The 24,237-nt window shown below is 31.9% G+C and overlaps 1 protein-coding gene across 2 annotated transcripts; it reads right to left on the bottom strand.

The window, feature by feature from the left end:
- Positions 1 to 1,907: 1,907 nt before the first annotated feature.
- LOC110038385 (ribonuclease II, chloroplastic/mitochondrial-like) lies at positions 1,908 to 10,247 on the bottom strand. 2 transcript variants are annotated; one of them, XM_020743211.1, is made up of 3 exons: positions 10,026 to 10,247; positions 2,472 to 2,722; positions 1,908 to 2,351 (listed from the first exon to the last, which is right to left on the bottom strand). In XM_020743211.1, exons 1-2 carry the CDS (start codon positions 10,221 to 10,223, stop codon positions 2,606 to 2,608), a joined length of 315 nt encoding a protein of 104 aa, XP_020598870.1. In that variant the 5' UTR covers positions 10,224 to 10,247; the 3' UTR covers positions 1,908 to 2,351; positions 2,472 to 2,605. The 2 variants fall into 2 exon arrangements, with proteins under 2 accessions (XP_020598870.1, XP_020598879.1); XM_020743220.1 differs by having other exon boundaries at positions 1,908 to 2,354.
- Between the last annotated feature and the right edge of the window lie 13,990 nt (positions 10,248 to 24,237).

Below are 24,237 nucleotides of genomic sequence, written 5' to 3' on the forward strand. Positions count from 1 at the left end.
GTTCTTTCTCTTTTGGAGTGGATGGGCAGGCATTTATATTTTTAATACCTAAATATTTATATTTAGGAATTTAACATTTTTATTCTCAAAATTACATCAAAAAATGCATCTAGCATTAATTTATCTTGAGGTGAAATACCCATTTTTATATCCATATGCTTGAATACAATTTACTCATTAGCATGTTTAATGAAAGTGTAAAAACATAAGATTTCCATGAAATGCATGTACATCCTCCTTCCTAGCAGGGATTTACATAGAAACCATTGAATTCTTGACTATTTTCATCTGTAACACCTATATTTGCATGTTTATTTAGATAATATTTTAAATTTTAAAATCGTATTAAAATATTTATAATGGAAAATTAATTTTGAGCTTTACTTTTTCTACTTTATTCTGATTCACTGGCACATCGGTCATTGATGCCATTTTGATTGTTGGTTTGAGGATAGGAATGATAATGTTTTGTTCATTAATTAATATAACTTTGGCTGAAGGTCAGATATCATTGTGCTTCGGTCCAGAATTAAGTTGTATTGGGTCTTGACATCAATTCTAGTTAAAATTGAGTCAAGTGCTAATATATTTTTGCTTAGTGTTGGAAAGTAAATTTAGTTTTAGAATTGACTAACAACATATTGGGATGGTTACATACATATAGCCAATCGAGACTGCTATTTACTAAACTCTCCATATTATATAAATTTGATGTAAATTAACTTCGATTCTTGAATAGGGTTGTGGGCATACCGGCGAGCATTCTTCTGAAAGTGAAAATGCGAAGATATCAAATTTAGACTGATTTAAAAAAGACAAACGGAGAAATTTACTACCAGAATTTAGTGAGATTCATAATGTCACCATCGAAGTTTTTCTTATTTATAAATTTAAAATGAAATAACAGGTTCATACGGTTAGACAGGATGCAGCAGACTTGTTAAAATTTCAATATAGTCGTTGAGAATGAGCGTAGTTTTGTAATATGCTCTTCAAGGGTTAGATGATTATGGTAATGAAAAAATATTTGACTATTATTCATGTAAATATGAAAATATGCTCATTCATTTGGTTGAGTTTTGTTACTAGAGGTGTAAATGAGCAGAGCTCGAGTCTTCACTTGTGTTCAGCTCGTTAAAAAATATCATTATTCATGTTCGACTCCCTTATTCATGTTCGACTCCTTTGTACATTAGAGGCTCAAAAAATTTATTATTCTTCAGCTCATTTGTTGAGTGAATTGAACAAGAGCTGTTATATTAAACTATTCATTTAAATAAAATTTAATATATTTTTTCTATTATAATTATAATAACTTGTATTCAATTAAATTATTTAAAAATGATACTCATTATATATATATAATTTAATCGTGCGCAAACCTTGGCCTATTGCTGCAGGTCAGGGGTTCAATTCCCCGTGATGTTAGGTTCTCGAAAAGTGACATGACGCGGGCTTTTCATCATAGGGCCTAGCGCGTGGAAAATCAATATTTGGGTCTCTGCCAAATATCGATTTCTTTTTAAAATAATAATAATAATAATTTAAATATTTCAAGCCAAAATAAGCCGAACATAAATAAACAAATTTTTGTTCGTGTTAGGCTTGTTTATATATCAAGCCCAAAAAAATTATTTATGTTTAACTCATTTGTTTAGCAAACAAATTATTTAATGAGACAGAAGGCATTGTTCGTTAACTGAGTTGTTTTGACAGCCGCAATTGTTACCGATGGTTACAAGCTTAGCTTTCTCAGCTTGACACAGCCAGAACCAAAAATTTAAGTAGCAGTTTATTCAAACGTCAGCTACTGACATATGTTCCCATAAATAAAATCAAACTAAAATAAATTTTAAAAAAAATGAATTCCAAAACATTGAAAACAGCTATATTTCAGGAATCTCGCTGAACAAACTCAAATTGAAATTTAAAATTGCAAAAAAATGGTTCTTTTATAGTAGAGAAACAGAAAAAAGAAATTGACATGTACATATAAGACAGTGGAGCCAATCTCCAAGGCTAAGGCTAAGGCAAGCCATAATAATTGTTCTCTATACTGCATTAAGTTTCACAATAATTATTCTTCATAAGATCAATAAAACTAAATCATCTCCAGTTAGCTAACCCTCCGACAGTTCTTTTCAAAGATTGAATCTACTCTGACATTTGAAGCAACAAGTTAAGCAGGATAGATAACAATATTGACTGGTGAGAGATGGAAGGAATTCCATTACTGCGTGCGGTTATAATTCTTAAATATAAATCGTTCACAATTGCCGAGGCTATAAAAATCCCATTTGTTGGCAATAAAAAGCGTTGGATGGTGAGAGGAATGGAAGGTTTCTTGAAGCCTGCTAAGATGGTCAGAAAAAATAATGAAAAAGTTGGTATATTTCTCTTGCTTACATATTTGAAAAAAATCAAAACCATATAAAGGGGAAGAAGAGACCAAATAAGCATCAAATTCTTACACTTTTGAGATATGCATTTTGCATACTTATATATGAATATGATGATTAGAAAACTTTCGGCTTGCTACTAAAAAATGGGCCTTCCAGCAAAAAGTTAATGTCTGGGGAGCATCTCCTTGAGCTTATTGTTTCCCTTAAACTTCGCTGACAGAGAGAACATCATCACGGGGATGAGCCTCTTCAATGGTGACCTCAATCTCATCCCCAATCTGCTTCCCAGATGAAACAGAAGCACAAACTTGAATTCCAACCTGCATAAATTTAACGGTACAGATAAATATGAAAACAAGCATTGCAAATAAAACCTCCACCCCTTGCATAATCTGAAAGGAAAGAAGGAGATTAAAAAAGACAGAGAAGTGAAGGTGTAAAATCATTCTGTTTTACAAATGCGGCTCTGAATCAGATTCTAACAACTGTCGCCAGCAAAATCAAAATCAGTTCTCAATCTATTTATCTATATGCAAATATTGATAAATATTTATTCTTAAAATCAAATATCAAACAAAAGATATATTACAAAATACACCACAAAACCTAGGGCAGGTGAACATTTAGGTCAGTAACGCTTTTGGAAGGGAAATGTTCAACTTGTAGAAATATGAATTACAGTTGCAATTCATCCATGCCGGGCCAATATTTCCAGGAGGCATAAAAAATATTGGAAGATTTATATACATGCCGCTCAATTCATATGTATGTAAATGTCTAACACCTAAACTTCAATATTTACTTATATGCAACCTTACCTATGCATGAACAAGAGTATTTCACTTTTAAAAGTTAAATAGTGATATTTTTTATGTCATATGAAAGAGTTGGGTGGAGTAAATATAAAAAGTAGAATTTAGGTGTTAGATATGTAAATACATAGAAATTCGGTCATATGAGTGTGAATGCTCAAAAATTATAATGCACTAAGTTATCAATCTCATGCTGCAGTGTCATAGTTACCATAATTAATCAAATTACTTTAATAATGCGCTAGGTGTAAGATATTTTAGTACAGTCATGATCCAAGCACAGTTATATCCACTATTTGTTGCAGCTAACCGATGATGTGCTTTTGCTTCGTTGCATGAAAATAATACTAGCACACGCAAACAACACATAAATTGATGTGAAGCTCAAAATAAAGTCACAGAAAGCACAAGAAAGGCAGTATTCAGACATTTTCTTCTTTTAGTTATGCGACCATGCATCGAGGCAATCAATTTAATTATTTTGAATTTATTTCTGAATATTATGTAAAATCAATATTAGTGTTCATGCTTCTAGTGTGAATTTCAATGCATTTAGGCATCTGGGTTATTTCTGATCAAAGTTGACTTGATCAATTATTTATCATACAACACCGAAGTCAAAATCGTTTTGATCTCATTCATCTGCTATTAGAAGCATCTTAGAAATTTTCTCATCTATTTTCTAGCTATTTCTATATTGCCTTAGGATTTGTTTGGGCCTATTTCTGGTCAAATTTGACCAAATGTTCTAATTAATAAAGAGCGCATCACTAATTTTCCACATGCAATAAGGTCCAGAATTCCCTACGCTATAAAATAGTTTTTATTGTATTAAAAAAATTCCAATATGTGCATTTCGCTTCTCACCATACAAAGTATTTGATGTGTTGAAATTATATATTATGTACTTTAAAAGTTCCTACTAATATAATTAGTCATTTGATATTTCACCATTTGTTCCCATTGTAACATCCTTTAAAGCATTTGAGGAGGAATTTGGATTTAATTGCTTGGTTTTAATCATCCCAACATTTCTTCTATTGAGTTCTAAGAATGTTGGCTTACTCATCATATTAACTTCATGTTTATGAGTTTTAGTATGGCCTTCGATATGCACCCTCATCAAGTTATGAAAATGAATTTGTTGGATTTTACATCGTGTAAGTATTCAATGAATACAAAATGAATAATTCTGCTCTCATCCTATATCATTTAAATGAATGCAAAAATTTTGCATGTATTTAAAAGAGCATGGATATCATCATATATTTGAATCCAATAAAATAGCTATTAAAAATATCTTTTTGCTGATGGGGAATATTCAAAAAACTGCTCAAGCTGAATGTCATTTATTTCAATAACAAAATTTTTCTACCTCTCATAAAATTTTTTTCCTATGCTAAATAAATATTAATATGATGTACATGTAACATAGGTTGATTTAGTAATGAATAAAATAATTAGGAGGAACTGAGCCTTGAGTAGCATAGGGCCGTTATTTTTTATTTTGAAAAATATGAAAATTGATGATTTTTATATATATGAAAATAATTTTAATATAAATATGATTTTTAAAAGTAACATTTTAATTTTAAAAATAGATGAATATGATTTTTAAAAGTAACATTTTAATTTTAAAATAGATGAGACCAAACGAGTCTCACATCTTGGATAATTTGGATGATTAAGCACGATACCACAAGTAATACACTTATCCCGAAGAATAAACATATCACTTGTAGTGGACTCAATCACCTAAACTAAAAAATATATGACATCCGTTTGGTCTACGAAATATGAGGCCAACAAGTTCCCCTACCTAATATAAGGATTAGATATGGTTTATTTTACCTGGGTTTCAAGTTCCCTATAGTGACAAACTCCTATAGTTAATTACATCTTAAATGATCGGGGATCTTAAATATAGTTAATTACATCTTAAATGATCGGGGTCACTTAAGAAGACTCTCGATTAAGATCAGTGGTTTTACCTTCCAGATTTCAAAGTTTAGGTTTCCAAGATTGGACATGTGAAAATCAAATGGGAGTGGCTCAAACATGAACAGTTATTTTAAGGAATCCAAATGAATGAAGAGTTGGGGATATCACAGATCCAGGGAGAACCCCGGTGACTTCCCAACTATCCTATTGTTTGGTTTTATATCTTTGAAAAGATGTTCAATGTTTAATCCTGCAATTTATCTTAGAATGTAGGACTTACATTCGCACGATATCTGTCATACAAATGACCTACAAAGATAGAAGAATTTACACCGTACCGTACAGTAACCTTGGAATCCTAAAGATTTAGGACTTATAATTGTACAACAGGGTTGTGCAAAAGCTTAAAAGTGATATGTGAGGATTTACGTTGCACTAGGCAAACCACCTCGAAATCCTATGGGTTGTTATTTAAATTAAGGAAAGTGATTAGTTATGTGAATTTGTTTTGGTGTTGCAGATTCATCTCGAAGTTGTTCTTCTGTGTGTCCTCGTCGTGCTGTCCACGGTGTTCGCTCCAAGCTCTCCGTCGTAGTACCTCCGGGTTTGATATTTATTGTTGAGTTTTTCCTACACTAAGGTATAGTGTGTAACAGAACAAAAAAACATGCTATATAACAAAAAAAGAACAATAGAATGTGCGACATAGAAGAGAAAGAATAAGTACAATATGTTGTTAAGTAAAATGTTGTATTGTAAATTTTTTTCCTACACTAAGGTATAGTGTGTAACAGAACAAAAAAACATGCTATATAACAAAAAAAGAACAATAGAATGTGCGACATAGAAGAGAAAGAATAAGTACAATACGTTGTGAAGTAAAATGTTGTATTGTAAATTAAATCTGTATATCTGGGAAGTCTGCTGCTCCTTTAAGCGAACTAGTATGCACTGTATAAACAAAAGAAACATTGCCTAGAAAAACGAGAAAATCGACAAATGACTCACGACAAAAGGGGGACCGCAAGCACTCGAGTCAGGGCTATGCTCAAATATAATATATTTATACTCGAGGCACGTTGAAGGCTACTATCGGTCACCCGAATGTATAGAGTTCGCCACTCAACTAAAAGGGTATCATACTAAATCTAACTTAGGAGGGTACTTCTTGGCCCGACATCGGTAATTAACAAATGGACAACCAAGTTGTAACACATTTAAAATTTATATTTTAGCATGCACATGGATTTCAGGCATACAAAAAGAAAGTTGTATCAATTTTGCAGTGAAAATATTTTTATAAATATTGTATATGTTCTTATCATGTCTGTTTTTATCAGCTTTGAAAAGTATAGTTGTCTACGAGTCGATCACGTCGTCGGGCGTAGGACCGCCAACAACCCAAGAAGATACGGGTCCCCCGATAGTCTTGTGTCGGTGAATAATACTATCATCCTACAGTTTATCAGGTCCCAAGATTGGGTGCTGATGTCGTAGGATGGAATATCATTCCGCTCTACTACCGGCGTGCCTTTGTCATCATCGCCCTAAACCCCAAAACAAAACCAACCTACTTGCGACCTTACTTAATGATTTCATATATAGCAAAAGACTATATATAGGCACTTATGTGTTAGACATAAACACTGAAAACCAAACTAAGAAGCAAGAGAAAAAATAAAAATGGGGATGAGAAAGAGGAGGAACTGATCCACCCAAAGGAACTGATCCACCCAAAAGGAGGAACTGATCCACCCAAAAGATCGAGAGAATGAAAGGTGGAGCAACCCTCAAAACTGTGACAAAAAACCTGAAAAGAAGGGTCCAAGATCCTTGAATTAATCCAAGATGATCAAATTAGGAGAGTAGATGTTTTAGATTCGACTTATGTTAAGAAAGACAGAGGTAGACCTAAGAAGACTTGGGCTTATTGTATAAAAAATAATCTTAATTTATTAGAACTGAATGAAAATATGACACTAAATAGGATGCAATGTGGAAAAAGGATTCATGTAGCCGACCCCATGTAGTGGGATTAAGACTTTATTGTTGTTGTTGCATAAAGTAAAATATGAGATTAAGACTTTATTGTTGTTGTTGCATAGTTTTTATACAAAAATAATGTAAAGTTAATAGTTAATTAAAATAATAATTTATTTAAATTTTGGTAATATAAATACCATGTTTATGTTAGGTTTCTAATTTTCAGATGAGTTGACATCGAGGCAAATTCAAGCACGAGTTATTCAACATTGACGTGAGTACTTGTACTTTTAATATATAGTAATAATTTATTTCTTTTTAACTGTTTTGCATTTAATGACACTTGCACATGTTTTATTTTGATTAAGATTTTTTTTATTGGTCATTATTATGAAAGTTTATAGTTATTTAATCTCATACATTTGGTGTATGTTATGTTGATTTGAATGTGATGAATATGTGAATGATATGTTTTATAGATAGCTTGTATATGCATGATTAATTATGATGAATACACCCATTGATGGTACTAGTGATCTGAAAATGATATTGATATTGATGTTTCCAAAATTAACACAATATTTAGACGATGCTCCTGTGACGGTTGTACTAATATATAATGACATTGATATGTTATTGATATAGTAAGGTTCTTTGAAAAACATCAAACATTTTTATTGATTTATTTAAAACTTAACTAGCATACATATTGTTTTATTTTCTCTTCTACTATTGTGGTTTGTGAGTATGAGTATTTACTGATTTATTTAGTTCATTATTATTTTAAACTAACTTTTTAAGTTAATTAAGACGTTTATAGAAAACGCGAGCAACCGGTAACGAGATAATTTTAAATATATTGTCTTATTTTAATTTGTTGAATGGCTCTTATATTTTTTAAACTATATACGAGTATAGAAAATTTAGTTCCCACCGTATAACCGTCTGTTCTCGCCTTGGTTAATTCCAAGCTACAGACCGGGTCATGATACTCTGGGAAGCTAAGCATGAGAAGTTCAACTCATTCTTCGTCGAGAAAGAAATGAAACACATCATCTGTCAAAAGGTTCATCTAGAAATCGCACATGTGACAGTAATTGAATGTCAAAAATTTACCTGAGTAAGCCTTCCGACGAAAAACAAATAGGAAATATAGTGATCTGATTTGACATAAATGTTCGTCTATATCTAAACGAAATGTACAGGATAAATAAAATTACTATTAGAAATGTTGGATGTAATTTACAAACAGTAGGGTATTTTAGACTTCTATATTAAAAAAGCTACAACAAATAACATAGTTAAATGGTAATAAACAACTTTTTTATGTTAAAAGCACAAAAAGTTCTCTTCAAATGGTAGTATCTACTTTAACAACCACAAATTAATACCGCAATTTTTTTTTAAGTTTAAAGGAACTTTAATGAAAGGAGAAGCTCCCTAAAACAAAGCCTTGATTGTCTCATGACAACTCGAATTATGGCATTATTATTTACGTGTCGCCAATCTATGTATTGTCCTAATTGTAATGAATTATGTATTTACTTGTGTTTCCTAATTATTATCTATTTTTTGACTAAAGGTATAAATTCAACACAATTGATAGAATGAAACACAACAAATTATCTCGAATTATTATCAATTTGTATCTTGGAGGATATAATATACGTAATTTATTGATAATGATATAAGATATATTATGGAGAAGGAAATAAATCAAGATGAATTTATCAATGGCATGAATTATTAAAAAAACAATTTTCTATCACATGAACATATGGTTTTATAATTATTAGGTGATCATATTACATGATTAGAAAGAATACAAACGATACAAGGGTTCTACTATTTTTATTTTTGATAAACTTTCTTCTTTAATGTAGGAAATATCTCATCTTCTTTGAGCTCTACATATTTTCTTTCCTCATTTGCAAAAATGAAAATCCATGAAATATATTATCTTCTTAATTTCTAAAACTAAACCAAACAACCTATACGTTAAAAATCTAGGGTCCCAAATATGTTTTAAGGAAAATTGAAACTCAGAATGGAAATTATAAAAATTTGTGCTATCATGTCATGTGCTATTTACTTTGCCAAAAATGAAATTTTGCAACGAGCAGCTTGTTAGTTTCAACATAAGGGCCAATATTGATGTTTCAACTTCCAATCTAATATTTCCACTTTTTCTTCTTGAATATTGTAGGAAATTTAATTCATATATCAAATGAAAATATGACACTAAATAGGACGCAATGGAGAAAAGGAATCATGTAGCCGACCCCACGTAGTTGGATTAAGTCTTTGTTGTTGTTGTCGCTGTTGAAGGAGGTCATGGTTTCTAAACATGCCGAAAAAAAAAAATGCTCTATACACAATTAAAAGTCAAATTCTCATGAGATCTTGCATTGCACTGCTTACACACATCTAGGCATAGATTATAGACCCTAGTCTTATCACGAGTCTAAAGTTAATCAAAATTGCAGGATGCAAATCTCTACCCCAATCGGACTCTTTATATTCCCAGCTCGTAACCAAGGAAACAAGCTTCAGCTTCACATTAATTTTGCCTCCATTTCTTATAGTAACAGTTGACATTAATCTTTTGGGACATTTACATGCATGCCACACAATTCTTTTGTAGTTACATATCTAACACTGAAAGTTTGATATTTACCCTTATAATGCCCTGGTCTCATAAATCTATGCATAAAAAAGTGTATTTCACTTTTAAAAAGATAGTGATTATGGAATTTTTAATGCGATATTAAGGATTTGAGTGTTATGCATGGAAATATGAATGTTTAGGTGCTAAATATGTAAATACATAAGAATTTTGTGGTATTTATGTAAATTCTCATATTTTTTTTATTTCGTATATAAATACCTCGATAAGAAGGAGAGAAGCTATCCGATCTTTAATGAACCGAAGAATTAAAGCACCAAACTTCCTTTCTCTTGGCTGCCTTCTGAAATACTCCAATAACCAGTATCTTAGACTACTGCTTTGGAGCTTCTTGGCAACCTTGACATGCAGATTAACAAGGCATTGTATTCCTTCTAGCTCACCAGATGAAAATGGCATCGATTCACCCCTCAGAAAAGACTTGATCTGCAATTTTAAATAAACAGAACTTTACATTCCAAACAGAAAACAGTATAGAATTAAGGTTTTCAAAAAATATTAATCAACTTATTTTGTACACTGATCCTGGCTATTTTCATGGACGAATTTCATTCCTAATGCAAAATAAGTGCCGAACTTAACACATAATTTCCCTGCTCAAGATCATTAGTTACAACAGTTCAATAAAAAATAAGAAAACATAAATAAGGAATGACAACTTTTCTAAACAAATGTCGATATAACTAATACATAATAACAACAGCAGCAACAACAAGTCTTCATCCCGCTAAGTGGGGTCGGGTGCATGAATATATTATGTGGGCGCCTAGCCAAAGGGCAAGTTTATCCTTAGTACGTCTAAGGGCAATTTAATCTTTTGTTATCATTATTGTTGTTGAGTATAAATAGGCTTGTTAAGAGAATCTCCTACCTCTCGAATTGTAGGAATTGGGAGAGTTTGCCTACCTCTCGAATTGTGGGAATTGGAAAAGTTCACCTACCTCTCGAATTATAGATGTTTATAATTGTATTAGTTGTTTAATATATTGAAGAAATATTATATTTGGCCAAATTCTTATGAAAAAACGTGCCGATTTTGAGGTCGGATCGTATCAAAATAGTATCAGAGTAGTTATAGGAATCAAAGGAAAAGGATCGAGAGCCACAGCTTCAATACACAACATGACAGAGAAGACCTCGAGTATTTCAGCGGAACGACGAATCCCGTGCACTCGGGAAGCTAATCGTAACACGGCCGCAATCGCAAGAAGCAAAGAGAATGCGTCATTCAGAGCCGAATAAATCACAGAAGCGTCGCAACGTATAAAATCGCGAAGGGAAGCATGGGTACAGTCGCGATGGCAGTTCCTGCGTGACCGACGCTCACGATAAAGTCGTGATAGCAATGATCTGGGAATGCAACGAAGGGATCGGGGGTTACCAATTGGCGCACAACAAATAAGGAATTGCGACTTTCTCCTCCTTCCGGCTCACGATAAAGTCGTGATAGCAATGATCTGGGAAGGCAACGAAGGGATCGGGGGTTACCAATTGGCGCATAACAAATAAGGAATTGCGACTTTCTCCTCCTTCCACGTGGAATCATCGCGTGGGGAAGGATCGCATCTTTCAATTTTTTTCCCGGGACCACAATGCACTACTTCGACGGGAAGGAAAGCGATGAATCGCGCCAATCAGAGCTTGCAGAGTGCCGACAGTGGGATTGCGACGTGCCTCATGCAGAACAGTCGTGATTCTCGTAGCTAGTAAGCAATGACGGGATCATGACGTATAAAGTGACTGCATCCCGTCATTTCCTGTAATGCCAACTTCGAAATTTTCAGTTGTTTGCCTCATCCGACAGACAGCGCATGCTTTCGTCTTTGGTGATCAAAAAAAAAAAATTTTTGGGAAGAATGACAGCTAAAAATTAAATGATTTGGATCAATAATTAGAAGAATAGACCACTCAAATCAAATTTGGGATGGAGGAAAGGTTCACTATCAGAAAGAATAAGCTTTCTTCCACGGAGAACCAAATAAGTTTTCTTCCATGGAGAACTAAATGAAGGACCGATTAAAGTGCATCGGGAAAATTCAAGAGATGATAAAGATGCTTATTGAGATGCAATCCAAGACCCCACTGCCGGTTCAATTCGCAAACTCTACCCAATGGTTGATCGGAGATTCATTGGCTAAATCGAAACGAAAAGAGATTGAATGTGAAAAAGATAAGGAGGAAAACAACCACCACCACGCACCCCCTCTCTAGGCTCCGATTATGGGTGGATTAGAAATTTCTGATGGAGACAGTTGGGTCGAAACATGGAAAAAAAATTATACATGAGATATGGAAGAGCGCAAAGAAGAAAAGAAAGAAGCAGAGAGGTTATATGGCTACGATCGAAGGAGAGAGTTTTACCCTCAAGACATGGAGGAAAAAAAACGGAGAAAGAGGAAGTTTGGGGAGATGTTAGAGTTAGAAAGTTGAAGATGTCAATTTTTTAGGGGGAAGACACACATGAGTGAGTGTATCGAGAGGAGCAAAACCTCACGGTGAATGAGCTAGATAGAGAGGAGAAACTCATGGTGGCGGGGTTATATTTGGAAGGGAAAACTCTACCCTATTTCAGTAGAGAGGGGCTAGATATCTGATCCATTCGTGGGAGGAATTCAAGGAATGTTTGTTAGAATCCTTTCGAGCAATTCAGGAAGGAGACACGAGAAATTCTATACCTTGACTCAAGAGATGACTGTCATGGAATACCAGGAGAGGTTTGAGCTATTGTCAGGACGACTAAGTGAGATTTATGAAGCAGGATTGTAGTGAGATTTCATAAAAGGCCTAAAGCCCAACATATAAGCAGCACTCTGACTATTGAGACCGCGGGGAATGAGGGAAACGATGGAGCTAGCTCAAATGGTAGATGACAAGAATCAGATGAAGAAGACTAGCAGGAGCAACACACATGGGACTTCGTATCGAACTTCTACAACCACAACGATACCAAAAGCTCAACCAATGGAAGTCCAGAGGGAGGCTGCACGGGACACAAATAATGGACCATGACCGGGAGCAACACTAAAACGCCTTACAGAGATAGAAATTTGAGAGAAGAGAGACTAGAAGTTATGTTTTCGATGGGATAAGAAATTTACCCCATAACACTATTAAAAGGATAAAAGATTACAAGTTCCCATAGTGCATGACGAGAAAGTAGAGAATACAGAAATAAAGACAACTGTGGGGGAGGAAAAACACTCATGTTTTTCTCACCATGAAGACAATGTGTTTTTTTTTGGGAGAAATATTGTTATATTGGCACCTAACCTATGGCAAATTTATTTTTTGTAGGTCTAAGGACAATTTAGTCTTTTATTATTGTTGTTGTTGGGCATAAATAGGCTTGTTATGTCGATGGTTAGGTTTATGCATGAGATTGAGTGGTAAGTCTTAGGCTTAAGGTTTGGGAAAGATTTCCTACCTTTTGAATTGTAGAGAGTCCGCCTACCTCTCGAATTGTAGGTGTTTATCTTTGTATTCTAATCGAGTAGTTTGAATTATTGAAGAGATGTTGTGTTTGCCCTAATTTTTGTGGAAAAACGTATCAAGTATTATGGAAAGGTTGAAGTAAATTCCTTTTTCTCCATTGCGACCTATTGAGTGTCATATTTTCATTCAATTCTGATAGATTAAGATCATTTTTTTTATATAATATGCCCAAGTATTTTTCGATCTACCTTTGTCTTTCTTAATATAAGTCGAATCTAAAACATCTACTCTCCTAACTGGGTCATCAGATCGTCGACGTTTATTGTGACCAACCAATCTAAGAAGACTCTCTCTAATCTTGTACTTCACTGGAGCCACATCAACTCTATCACGGATATATTAATATCGCTATAACTAACGCACGAAACTTGCAAAAATGTAATATGGGAAGGTTGAAGTAAATTCCTTACTCCCACTTAGTAGAGAAGTGGTACTGGCATCAAGCCAAATTTAAGCGAGTTGCGTTGGGCTCTACTCAAATTTTGTGAGTTTTATATGGTTTGAGATCAACTCAAACTCGAAATGTGTATCAAATCTGACTGACTCAACATGAAACAAATCAATATCAAGTCGATACAAAATCATTTTGCATTGACTCGATAAAATTAACGCATAATACGTGATATTATATCCACAGTTTAAGCAAGCTCAAATCAAATCAAAATTAAATAACACAATAATAAAATATGTTATATTTTAAATTTCCATTAATATTTAATTCATAATTCATATAAATTTACATGCATAAATTAAACAAATCAATTTTAAATCAAAATCAAAATTTGAGCTTAGGCTCAAAATTTTGTTATAGCCAAGAATACAATTGAGGAATTGACTTGAAATGAATAATACTGATTTTGAATTGAGTCAAACTTTGAGGGAATTTCAAGATTTAACTAATATAGTCGCTCCTATAGTGAGATATGTATAACTTGTACCTATATCCTTCATCTTGAAAGAAAGACAACCAAATTTTCTACTCTCATTCCAGCCCTCCAATAATACATATCCCATAATTCTTTCAATTCTTTCTCAACAATCAATGAATCAAAATTTTCTCTATTAATTAATGATAACTGATTTTCAATGAATAGAAAAAAAACAAAATAAGAAAGAATAGAATCTTTCAAATGACCTATACTTAAATAGGTGAGGTTTGAGGTAATGATTAAGTCAATAGCCAATCATAAAACTTATGCCAAAATTCATATACCAACAACAACAAGTCTTTATCCCACAATGTGGGGTCGGCTACATGAATCCTTTTCTCCATTGTGTCCGATTGAGTGTCATATTTTTCATTTAATTCTAATAAATTAAGATCATGTTTTATACACAACATGCCCAAGTTTTCTTAGATCTACGGCTACCTTTCTTAACATAAGTCCAATCTAAAACATTCACTCTCCTAATCGGATCATCAGATAGTTTAGCATTTTATGGAGCTACACCAACCCTTTCACAGATATATTCGTTTTGCATTTTATCTCTAAGAGTCAACCCACTCATCCGCCTAAGCATTCTCATCTCAGCAACATTTAATTTAGTGCTTCTCTTTTATAGGCCAACATTCTGCGACATAAAGCATTGCAATTCTCACCACCATCTTATAAAATTTTCCTTCAGTCTAAGCAGTACTTTTCTATCACACAATAGGCCCAATGCATTCCACCACTTCAACTATCCAACTTGAATTCTACTAATAACATCTCCATCTATATCACCATCACTTTGAACAATAGAACCGAGATATCTAAAATGTTCACTCCTTTTAATGATTTAATCAACCATATTTACAATTTTATCTTTAGATCTACTATTACTAAAATTATATTATATATATTCAATTCTAGATCTAATCATACGAAAGCCTTTATATTATAATGTAGATTTCCATAATTCAAGTTTATCCCAAACCATTTATCACGTCTTCTTAGATTTCCATAATTCAAGTTTATCCCAAACCATTTCTCACGTCTTCTCCAAAAGAAGTATATCATCACCAAAAGAAGTATATCATCAGCGAAAAGCATACACCAAGGTACAACCTCCTATAAATGTCCAGTAGTACATCCATAACTAAAGCAAAACGAGATGGGCTTAAAGCCGCTCCCTATCGTAAACAAATCAAAATAAAAAAATACTTGGTCAATCCTTCTGTTCGAACACAAGTAACAGCTCTAGCATACATATCTTTAATGGTTTTTATCTTTAATGATTTTAATATAAATCATATCAACACTTTTTTTTTCTAGAACTCTCCAAAGAACTCTTGGAACTTTATTGTAAGTTTTTTTCCTAAATCAATAAGAATTATATGTAGATCCTCCTTATTCTCTTTGTACATTTTGATCAAACCTATTAATAAATAAAGCTTTCATAGTAGACTTGCCTGACATATATCCAAACTAATTATGAGAAATCTTTGTATCGCATCTTAACTCATGTTCAATTACACTCTCTCATAATTTTAATGTATGGCACAATACCTTAGCTCCTCTATAATTTGCACACCACTGTGCATCCACTTTATTCTTAAAAATGGGAACCAAAATGCTCTTCCTCCACTCCTTAGCCATCTTTTTACTTTTTTAAATAATATTAAAAAATTTAATAAGCACTGAAATTCCTAAATCTTCTAAACACTTTCACACTTCTATCGGTATATTATTAAGTCTTACTGATTTTCCACTCATGATTTTCTTTAAAGCCTTCTCAACTTTCTTTTACTAATAAGACAGTAAAAATTAAAAAAAATATATTATTATTATTAATATAAAGATCATTAAGGTTGAACCAATTTTGCAAATGTTTTATTTAAAAGTTTATCAAAATATCTCACCTATCTATATTAAATTTATTCTTCTAATAAAAGCATTTTTTTTTTTCATCTTTAATACACTTCAATTAATTTTTTACTTTCTTTTTATTTGTTTGACAAGTTTATACATATAATTTTTCACCTCTTTAATATCTAATCTATTATAAAGATCACAAAAAGTAAATTCTTAGCATCACTAATTGTTCTTTACTCCCAGGGAGCCACCTTATATTTTTTTTTATTTCTCTAAGCTTTTAAATTTGAACTAACTTTTATAACAAAACTTCTTACATTTAATATTTTCTTGCACATTATTATCAACTACCAACTATTTTTATTTATAAAAATTTTCCTTCTAATTCTCCAAGTACATCTTTTGTTATTTGTTTAATAGTATTTGCTACTTTATCACACATAAAATTAGCTTCTTTGAGAATATAAAATCTTGAAGTTTTCATAAAAATAATTTTATTTATTTTTTGGGTGCCCCATCTAATTCTCTAAAAATGTTTTATTGTATCTTTTATCTTAGAACTCCTCATCTTAAAATTCAAAACTAATAATCGATGTTGAGTAATTGATTTTTTACTTGCAATGACCTTACAATCTTTAAATTCTCAATGATTTATTTTTCTCATAAGAAAATAATCAGTTTCATAAGAAAATAATCAGAATCAGTTTGTGTTTTATTTGATTCATTCTTATAAGTAATAATATAATTATTTCTTTTCTTAAATAAAGTATTAGCAATAACAAAATTATAAGATAAAGAAAATCTAATATCACTACATTCTTTATTAATCACTCCAAAACCATAGTCATCACGAATATTTCTAAAATCTTTTACTATTCTACGTTCATTAAATCTACTCCAATAAAAAATTTTTCTTCTAGAGATATCATTTGTATTAATTCTTTTATGTCATTCCAAAAAAAATTTTTGGAACCTATATCTAAAACAAATTCAAAAACATAAGCATTTATAGCAATAAAAAATTATAGTATCAATAACAATCCTTAATACTATAATTTTGTCTCTAATTCTATTAATTCTTAGAACATTATATTTCAAACTCTTATCTATAATTACACCTACATCATTTCTAGTGTGACTCCTGCCTAAATACCAAATTTTAAAACATAAGCTATCTCCTTAGCTTTCTTTCCAACCCAATTTGTATTTTGAATGCATAAGATATTTATATTTATACAAACCATAATATCTATTAATTTCATTAAGTTACTTATGAGAATACCTATATTCCAAGATCATATCAAATATTAGTTTCTTGGATTAATTTATTTGTTTGCACCCATCCATAATGTGAAAACCCTTGCTTATTTGAAGCTACACCAGGACGGCACCAATGTAGCAGTCATTGCACATTTTTCACTATATTCAAGTCATACAACGCATCGCTTCCAGGGGACACCCTAGCATTTACACAATTATTTAAAGATTCATGTCATGGTTTTTTTCGACAAAAAATTTATGTTGTTTGTCAACGAATTAACGCAACCTTCCACATTTCGCAGTTGGGGCTCAGCACCCGGAAGTGGCAGTTGTTATTTCAATTTTGTGTAAGATTAATTAAATCACTTATGTGGCCAATCTTGTCTCCACCCAAACTACAAAAGCAAAACAGCAACCCCAAACCTCCCAAAACCACGAGTAAACAAAAAAAGATTTATTTCGAACAAAAAAAATAATATTCACACTTCACATCATCTCCTGTAACGAAAATAATAATAATCATCTACCACTTCAAAAATAAGGCAGGTTCCAAGGGACACTCATCATTTGTTACCAAATAAATGTTAAGTAGAAATTTTAGGAGATAATTCAAACATAATTCAGCACCACTACATGCTAAATGAATTAATGAAGCAAAATAAAAAAGAAAGAGTTTTCAATATGTGTGTGTGCGTGTGTCTTGACCAATTGCACTTTATATGGGTCTACTGAAAACTTTTCAAATTAAAAATCAGGTTAAAAAGGAGAAACTACTAATAACTACTAGCTACTTGATCAGCAAAACCATGGCCAAGCAGTATCAACAAAAGCAAATCACATGATTTACTTGAGGAGAGCTCTTTCCACAACATTTATTCTAATTTATTCAAAAGCACAAGTATTTAAAGCTTGTGACTATTGTAAGAATTGTAAAGTATCTTTTTTTGAAATACTTTCTCCGTAAAAGCATATATGTGTCAATATATAACATGGTAGGATAAAAGAAAAAAAACACAACAAAAGAAAATATCTTTAATAATAAAAATATACAACATTAAAAACAATATAAACTCTTAAAATAAATAATTAGCTCATCCGATAATTTAAATATGATAACTTCTTTGCAAACTCAAGGTGGCATGTCAATTTGAGTTTGAAAATAATAGTGATTAGAGATAAAGGAAGTTGAAGATTTAGTTGCTAAGTAATTGTGAGAATTGCAAAAGAAACACGACCAATCAATGAAGGAGATAGTAGCACAATCAAACACAAAGTAGGGAAAAAAATTTATACTAGAGATACCACAAATAAGGTACTTAAATAAAAGAATCAAAAGAGAACGTCGATGAAAAATATTGATAGAGAGCATCGCTGAAGAATATTGATAGAGAGCATCAACAAACAAGTTGGCACAGGGCGTAAGCACCAGAACAATTGATGTCGAAGAACAAAGGTGATTGTAAACAACTCTTGCTAGAACGAGAGGGGGTAATCCACCTTAAAATTATTTTTTTTAATAAATATTTAATATTCAATTTATGCACATTTTTTATAATATTGCACTTTAAAGGAATGTATTTTGCATGTTTTTGATTTCTGGTACAAGAAATAGAGTTTTAGCGAAAATGAAGCAAAAATGGTGCAATATAGAGCCAAATTAAGCAAGGAAGAAAATTTTGACCTGAAGGAAGAAAATTTTGACCTGAAATTTTGACCTGACACATTTTGATATGACTTTCTATACTTAATTTCCTCTATATTTATCACATGTTTTTGAATGAAATTACACTTTAAAGAAAGTTTATTTTCATATTTATCTTGTAGGTATAACACTATGAGCGAAACAACACAGGGAGCGAACCGGAGCTGAAACGGGGCAAAATGGAGCCAAAAAGGAGCAAAACATGTGTGTTGCCCACAGGACCGGAGCTGAAACGGGGCAAAATGGAGCCAAAAAGAAGCAAAACATGTGTGTTGCCCACAGGGTAGCGCTATAGCGCCAGACACGCTATAAACAGGCGCTATAGTGCCGATTCTGGCGCCATAGCACCCGAGAAGGTTTTTGGATGGCTTTTGAGCGATTCCAGGCTATTCTGAGATGTTCTGGAAGCTTCTGGATGGCTTGCACGCCCCATAAAGTGGATAAATGAATCTAGACACTTGGAAGAAGGGTGTGTCTTTTGGATGAAGAGATGTGTCTCTTGGAAAAAGGAGTGATTGTGTCTCTTTAAATATGAGGGTTGACGCCTCTCATGACAATTAATAATTAATTAGTGTGTGTTTTAGGAGGAGTTTTTAGTGAGATTGAGAGAGTTTCGCGTGATTCTATGGAGATGTAGATTTCTCCATTTTCTGGAGAGTCTGGAGAGATGGTTAAAGGATTTAAAGAGATATGAGTAAGGAAGTATGAGCGACGCATGGCTCGGCAGAAGACTTTGTTGGAGAATTTCATCTTTTTTCAAAGAGAAAATGCTAAGTATAGTGTTCTTCATTATCCTGTAATTGTTGTAAACACTTTCAAGTGTATTTTCTTTGAAAGTTTTACTCTTTTTCATTTCTTTTAATATAAAGTAGTGACATGTGTGGAAAAATTTGTTTTATGATAGAATTATTTTTATTTTCAAGTGATGAGTAATATCTTATTTGTTTCGTTGACATAACTTAAGTGACAATAAGTTATGTTAAAATTTGTTGCAAGTGAAACTAAGACTTAGGAGGGCGATGATCTTGCAACATGATAGGAGGGCGATGATCTTGCAACTTGAGTGCACTCACATTGACCGGTTGACTAGTAAAATAGTTTATGTGACAATGCAATTTTTAAGGAAGCATAATTTAATAATTTGTTTTCATTATATTCTTCTAGGTGATAGATAGTTGCATAAAACTAATATAATACTAAAGATATCTATACACTCGAAAGAGGGTAGGTAGACATATATTCCTTGTTAGCACACAACTAATTACTTGATTCTATCAACCCTTTTATTGTTTATGTCATTATTTTCATTTTACTTTTCTTTTGCAATGAAATAGATGCATGTTTAGAAATTTATATTTGTCTATAAATTAATGTGAACATATTTTTACCAGCTCTTAATTTACTTTACAAATTGATCACTTATAATGTTAAAATTCGTTGTGAAACATAATGACCCAGGAGGGCTATGATTTCACCAACTAGTGCGTACCACACTTCAACTTGGGCAGATTCGTTGCGATCACCTAAGGGGGGGTATAAATAGATAGGTAGATAAGTTTTGATGAGCGTAGAATTGATGTTTCTAGGGTGACAGACTAGATTCTTTTATCAATTCAGTCTAGAGTTTGGATCGTAAGGGTCCCGAGTAGGTCTTATAGAGAGGGCACAGTGGGTAATCTGGAAGTGAGAGATTAGAATTTAATCAACATTACATCACGAGCTAGTGAAAAACTCTAAGTGAGTCAATGTTCTTTGCTAGTACTGAGGGGTAAATAATATGCATGATTTTATTATCACTGGCTACATTAAATTCTAAGCATTTCATTCTTACTCATAATCTAAGTCATTACACAAGAAGGGTAGTCTTTAGCATCTCAAAATTCTCCATAACAATCTATCCAGATAAGTTTTCTTTAGATTTAAGAATTTCATTTAGAAATAATTATTAGAAAAATCACAATAATAGACATTCCAATCTAAAATTTAATAGTAGTCGACTAGAACTTATCCAAAAAGATTTCTTATATCGCTTTTCTGTGGGATCGATACTGGGGGGTTTTTAAAGAAAGCCCTAAATTACTTGAAGTGATATGCACACTTGCGCATAACCAATAGTGTGTGAACTATTTTATATATTTTATTAATTTTGCACACTAGCCGCTAAATATAAATTTGGTCAATTTTTTTGCTTTTTTTTAAAATTAAATTACTGCATAATTGAGGGTCGGGTCAAGTTTTTTGCTCCGTTGAAGGCAAAGCAACGATAAGAGCTTTAGGAGAATTTCAGTTGAACCTATAAAACATGGATTTAGAAATTATAGTATTATTATATAGTGTATTTAATTATTGTGTTTATTTTAAAGAAAAATATAAAATACCAAAAAAATTTTTGATATTTGTCCAATTAGTTGTCTTTGAATTTGTATACGTAGTTCAAGAGCTGCAGACCTTAAATTTTTATGACTCGGATTTTGAAAAAGTTTTTAGGAAGACTATAAATCAAAAAAGACTTCATGAATTTAATGTAAAAATGGCGAATCAACAAAATAATGAATATTCAAATTTGGATTATAATGCAGTCAAGCACTCCCAATTATTGAGGAAAATTCATTTGGACAATGGATTGAAACTAGTCATGAGATACATAATTTTTATTCATATTATTACAACCCAAGTTGGGAAAATCATTTGAATTTTAACTGAAATAACAGTTTTGAAGGAGAAGACCAATTTTGGGAAGATAATCAATTTAATTGGACATGTAATTGAAATAATCAGGGTGATTTTAACGATGAATTTTCTTTACCTCATAGAATTAACTTCAACCCACAGAATGGGGAGAACGAGTTCTTATTAGAAAATATTGTGATTCAAATGAAGAGTCAACTGGAAAGTCAAGAGGTCGCAATTAGAAATATAGAAAATCAACTGGGGTAAATTATTAATTCAATTAACAGTTATCCTCCAGAAATTTTATCTAGTGACCCTGAGATAAAACTTAAGGAGAAAAATGGTGGGCAAGATATAGCTACCCCAGTTGATATATCTATACCAGTTGATAAAACTAAGAGTTGAAAGAATTGAATGATATGGTTCAAATAAATGTTGAGTTGAGAAAAGAGGAAAAAATGATTAAAAGACTAATTGAAGAATTCCTATTTCATCAACCAAGATAAATATAGAAATACCACAATCACCATTTCTTTAGCCACAAGGGCAAGAATTGGAAGATAACTTGAAACAGAAGAGTAACCTAGTAGAATTTGATCGATAATTTGAATTATCTAAAGAGAATCCGATCCAAAATTTGGGAGATCTTGAACTATCTTATAGAGATCCATTTATTATAAATTTCAAGGATGATATTAATATGTAAATCGAGAAAATCATTAGAAGAACATTGGATCTAGAAAGAAACAAGAGAAATAATGATATGAATCAATATGAAAAGAAAGAGCTGAAAGAAAAATTAAAATTCGAGGATTTTGTAGGAATCCCTAGATCTGGAAAAGACTGACCAATTGAGAAAGGATTACTTAAATGGAATTTAGAACCGAGAGGAACCATTTGACGGGTTAGCTACGTTAAACCAAACGTTTTATGAGAGACAACTCATAGTTATCAGTATAGTTTGATTTAGATTTTTTAGGTTTGTTGTGTTTTTTTAGTGTGGATTGATCAGTTTGATTGGTGTTGGTGGATGTTTGGATTGCTAGTGAATTGATTTGATCTTTATGTGTCATTGTGGATTGATCAGTTTGATTGATGTTGGTGGATGCTGGATTATTAGTGATTTGATTTGATCTTTGTGTGTCATAAGAGGTGATTCCTTAACTTCATATGACTAGACTTGTTTATGTTCTCTTGTAGTAGTTGGATTAACGGGTCTTTTATAACTTAGATCTCAATCGAATTTGAATTTTATAGGATACCTCTTGAATTTGGACAGTGACAAATCCATCTCAATTTTGTTACTTCTTTTCCCTGACTTTGTTTTCATTTGGTAGGAGTCATGAACATTTTGATGAGTAACATGTGAAAGATCTTACAGTATCCTGTTAGAAGTGCATACTTAAAAGGATAAGGTGATGTCTGAGATTAGTGCACGTGAGCCAATATATCAAGAATAATCGTATCCATGGGATTAGAATATATAAAAACATTTAAAGGTACCCAATTGATTAGTGGTGTGATTCTGTTAGGAATTGGAAGTAAAATACTGAGATGTGATGAGTTAAATGATGAGTTAACCTCATTTATTATGTGTGTTTGTGTTTGTGTTACAACAATATATAGGACTTGGATAACACTTAAATATATATTCTGATGTTAATACTTGTCATGCTTGTTAGATTTTTCTTTAGTTTAATTTTATTCTGGCATGTTTAGTTTAGATTTACATTCTGTTGCATATTATTCTGTCCTGATGAATACTTGTAGATGTTTTTTATAAACATTTGTGGTAGATAAAAATTATGAACTATTTTTCTTCCAGTCTATATTTTCTGTATTGAATGTTATACATGTTAAAAATCAAGTTTGGGGGTAGGAAGAAAAATAAATTTAAAAGTTAGTATACTTCATTTTAGTTTAATATTATTGCAAGCATGTTTTAGGCTAGCTTAACTTTCTTCTGCAGTCATTTAATCCTGATTATGCATGTATAATAATTCGATAGAATGTTGTATTCGTCAGTAAATTCAGTTCTTATTTTTTTTCCTGCTACATTTTATGGAATTAATTGCAAAATATTTAAAATTTTAAATTTAGGGGGAGGAAGAAGAATCTTTCAAACTTAAATTTATTTGTCATTAGTAACATATATTTAATTTGATATCACTTTTAAAAAAAACTTGTGGTATGTGGTGTTATCTTCAGGTTACTATGATTTTGATTTTATGAATGTTAGAAAAAACATAGTTGGGATCCTATGTGATGAAATTGTTCTAAAGTTGAGATATTTTGTAGGAAACATTAGAAAAATTATTTTGCTATATATGATAGAAATAAGTTGAATATTTGAAAAGCTGAGACTATTAGATTTATACTTAATGAAAATTGAGCCTTTATTGAAACTTTTTTCAAACTAATGCTTGCACTTTTAAAAAGTGAGTGAAAGTTTTAGTATTGAATTTTAGAAAGAAGATAGTGAAATTCAAAACTA

The sequence above is a fragment of the Phalaenopsis equestris genome, unplaced genomic scaffold (assembly GCF_001263595.1).
Source record: "Phalaenopsis equestris unplaced genomic scaffold, ASM126359v1 Scaffold000002, whole genome shotgun sequence".
Taxonomy (NCBI): domain Eukaryota; kingdom Viridiplantae; phylum Streptophyta; class Magnoliopsida; order Asparagales; family Orchidaceae; genus Phalaenopsis; species Phalaenopsis equestris.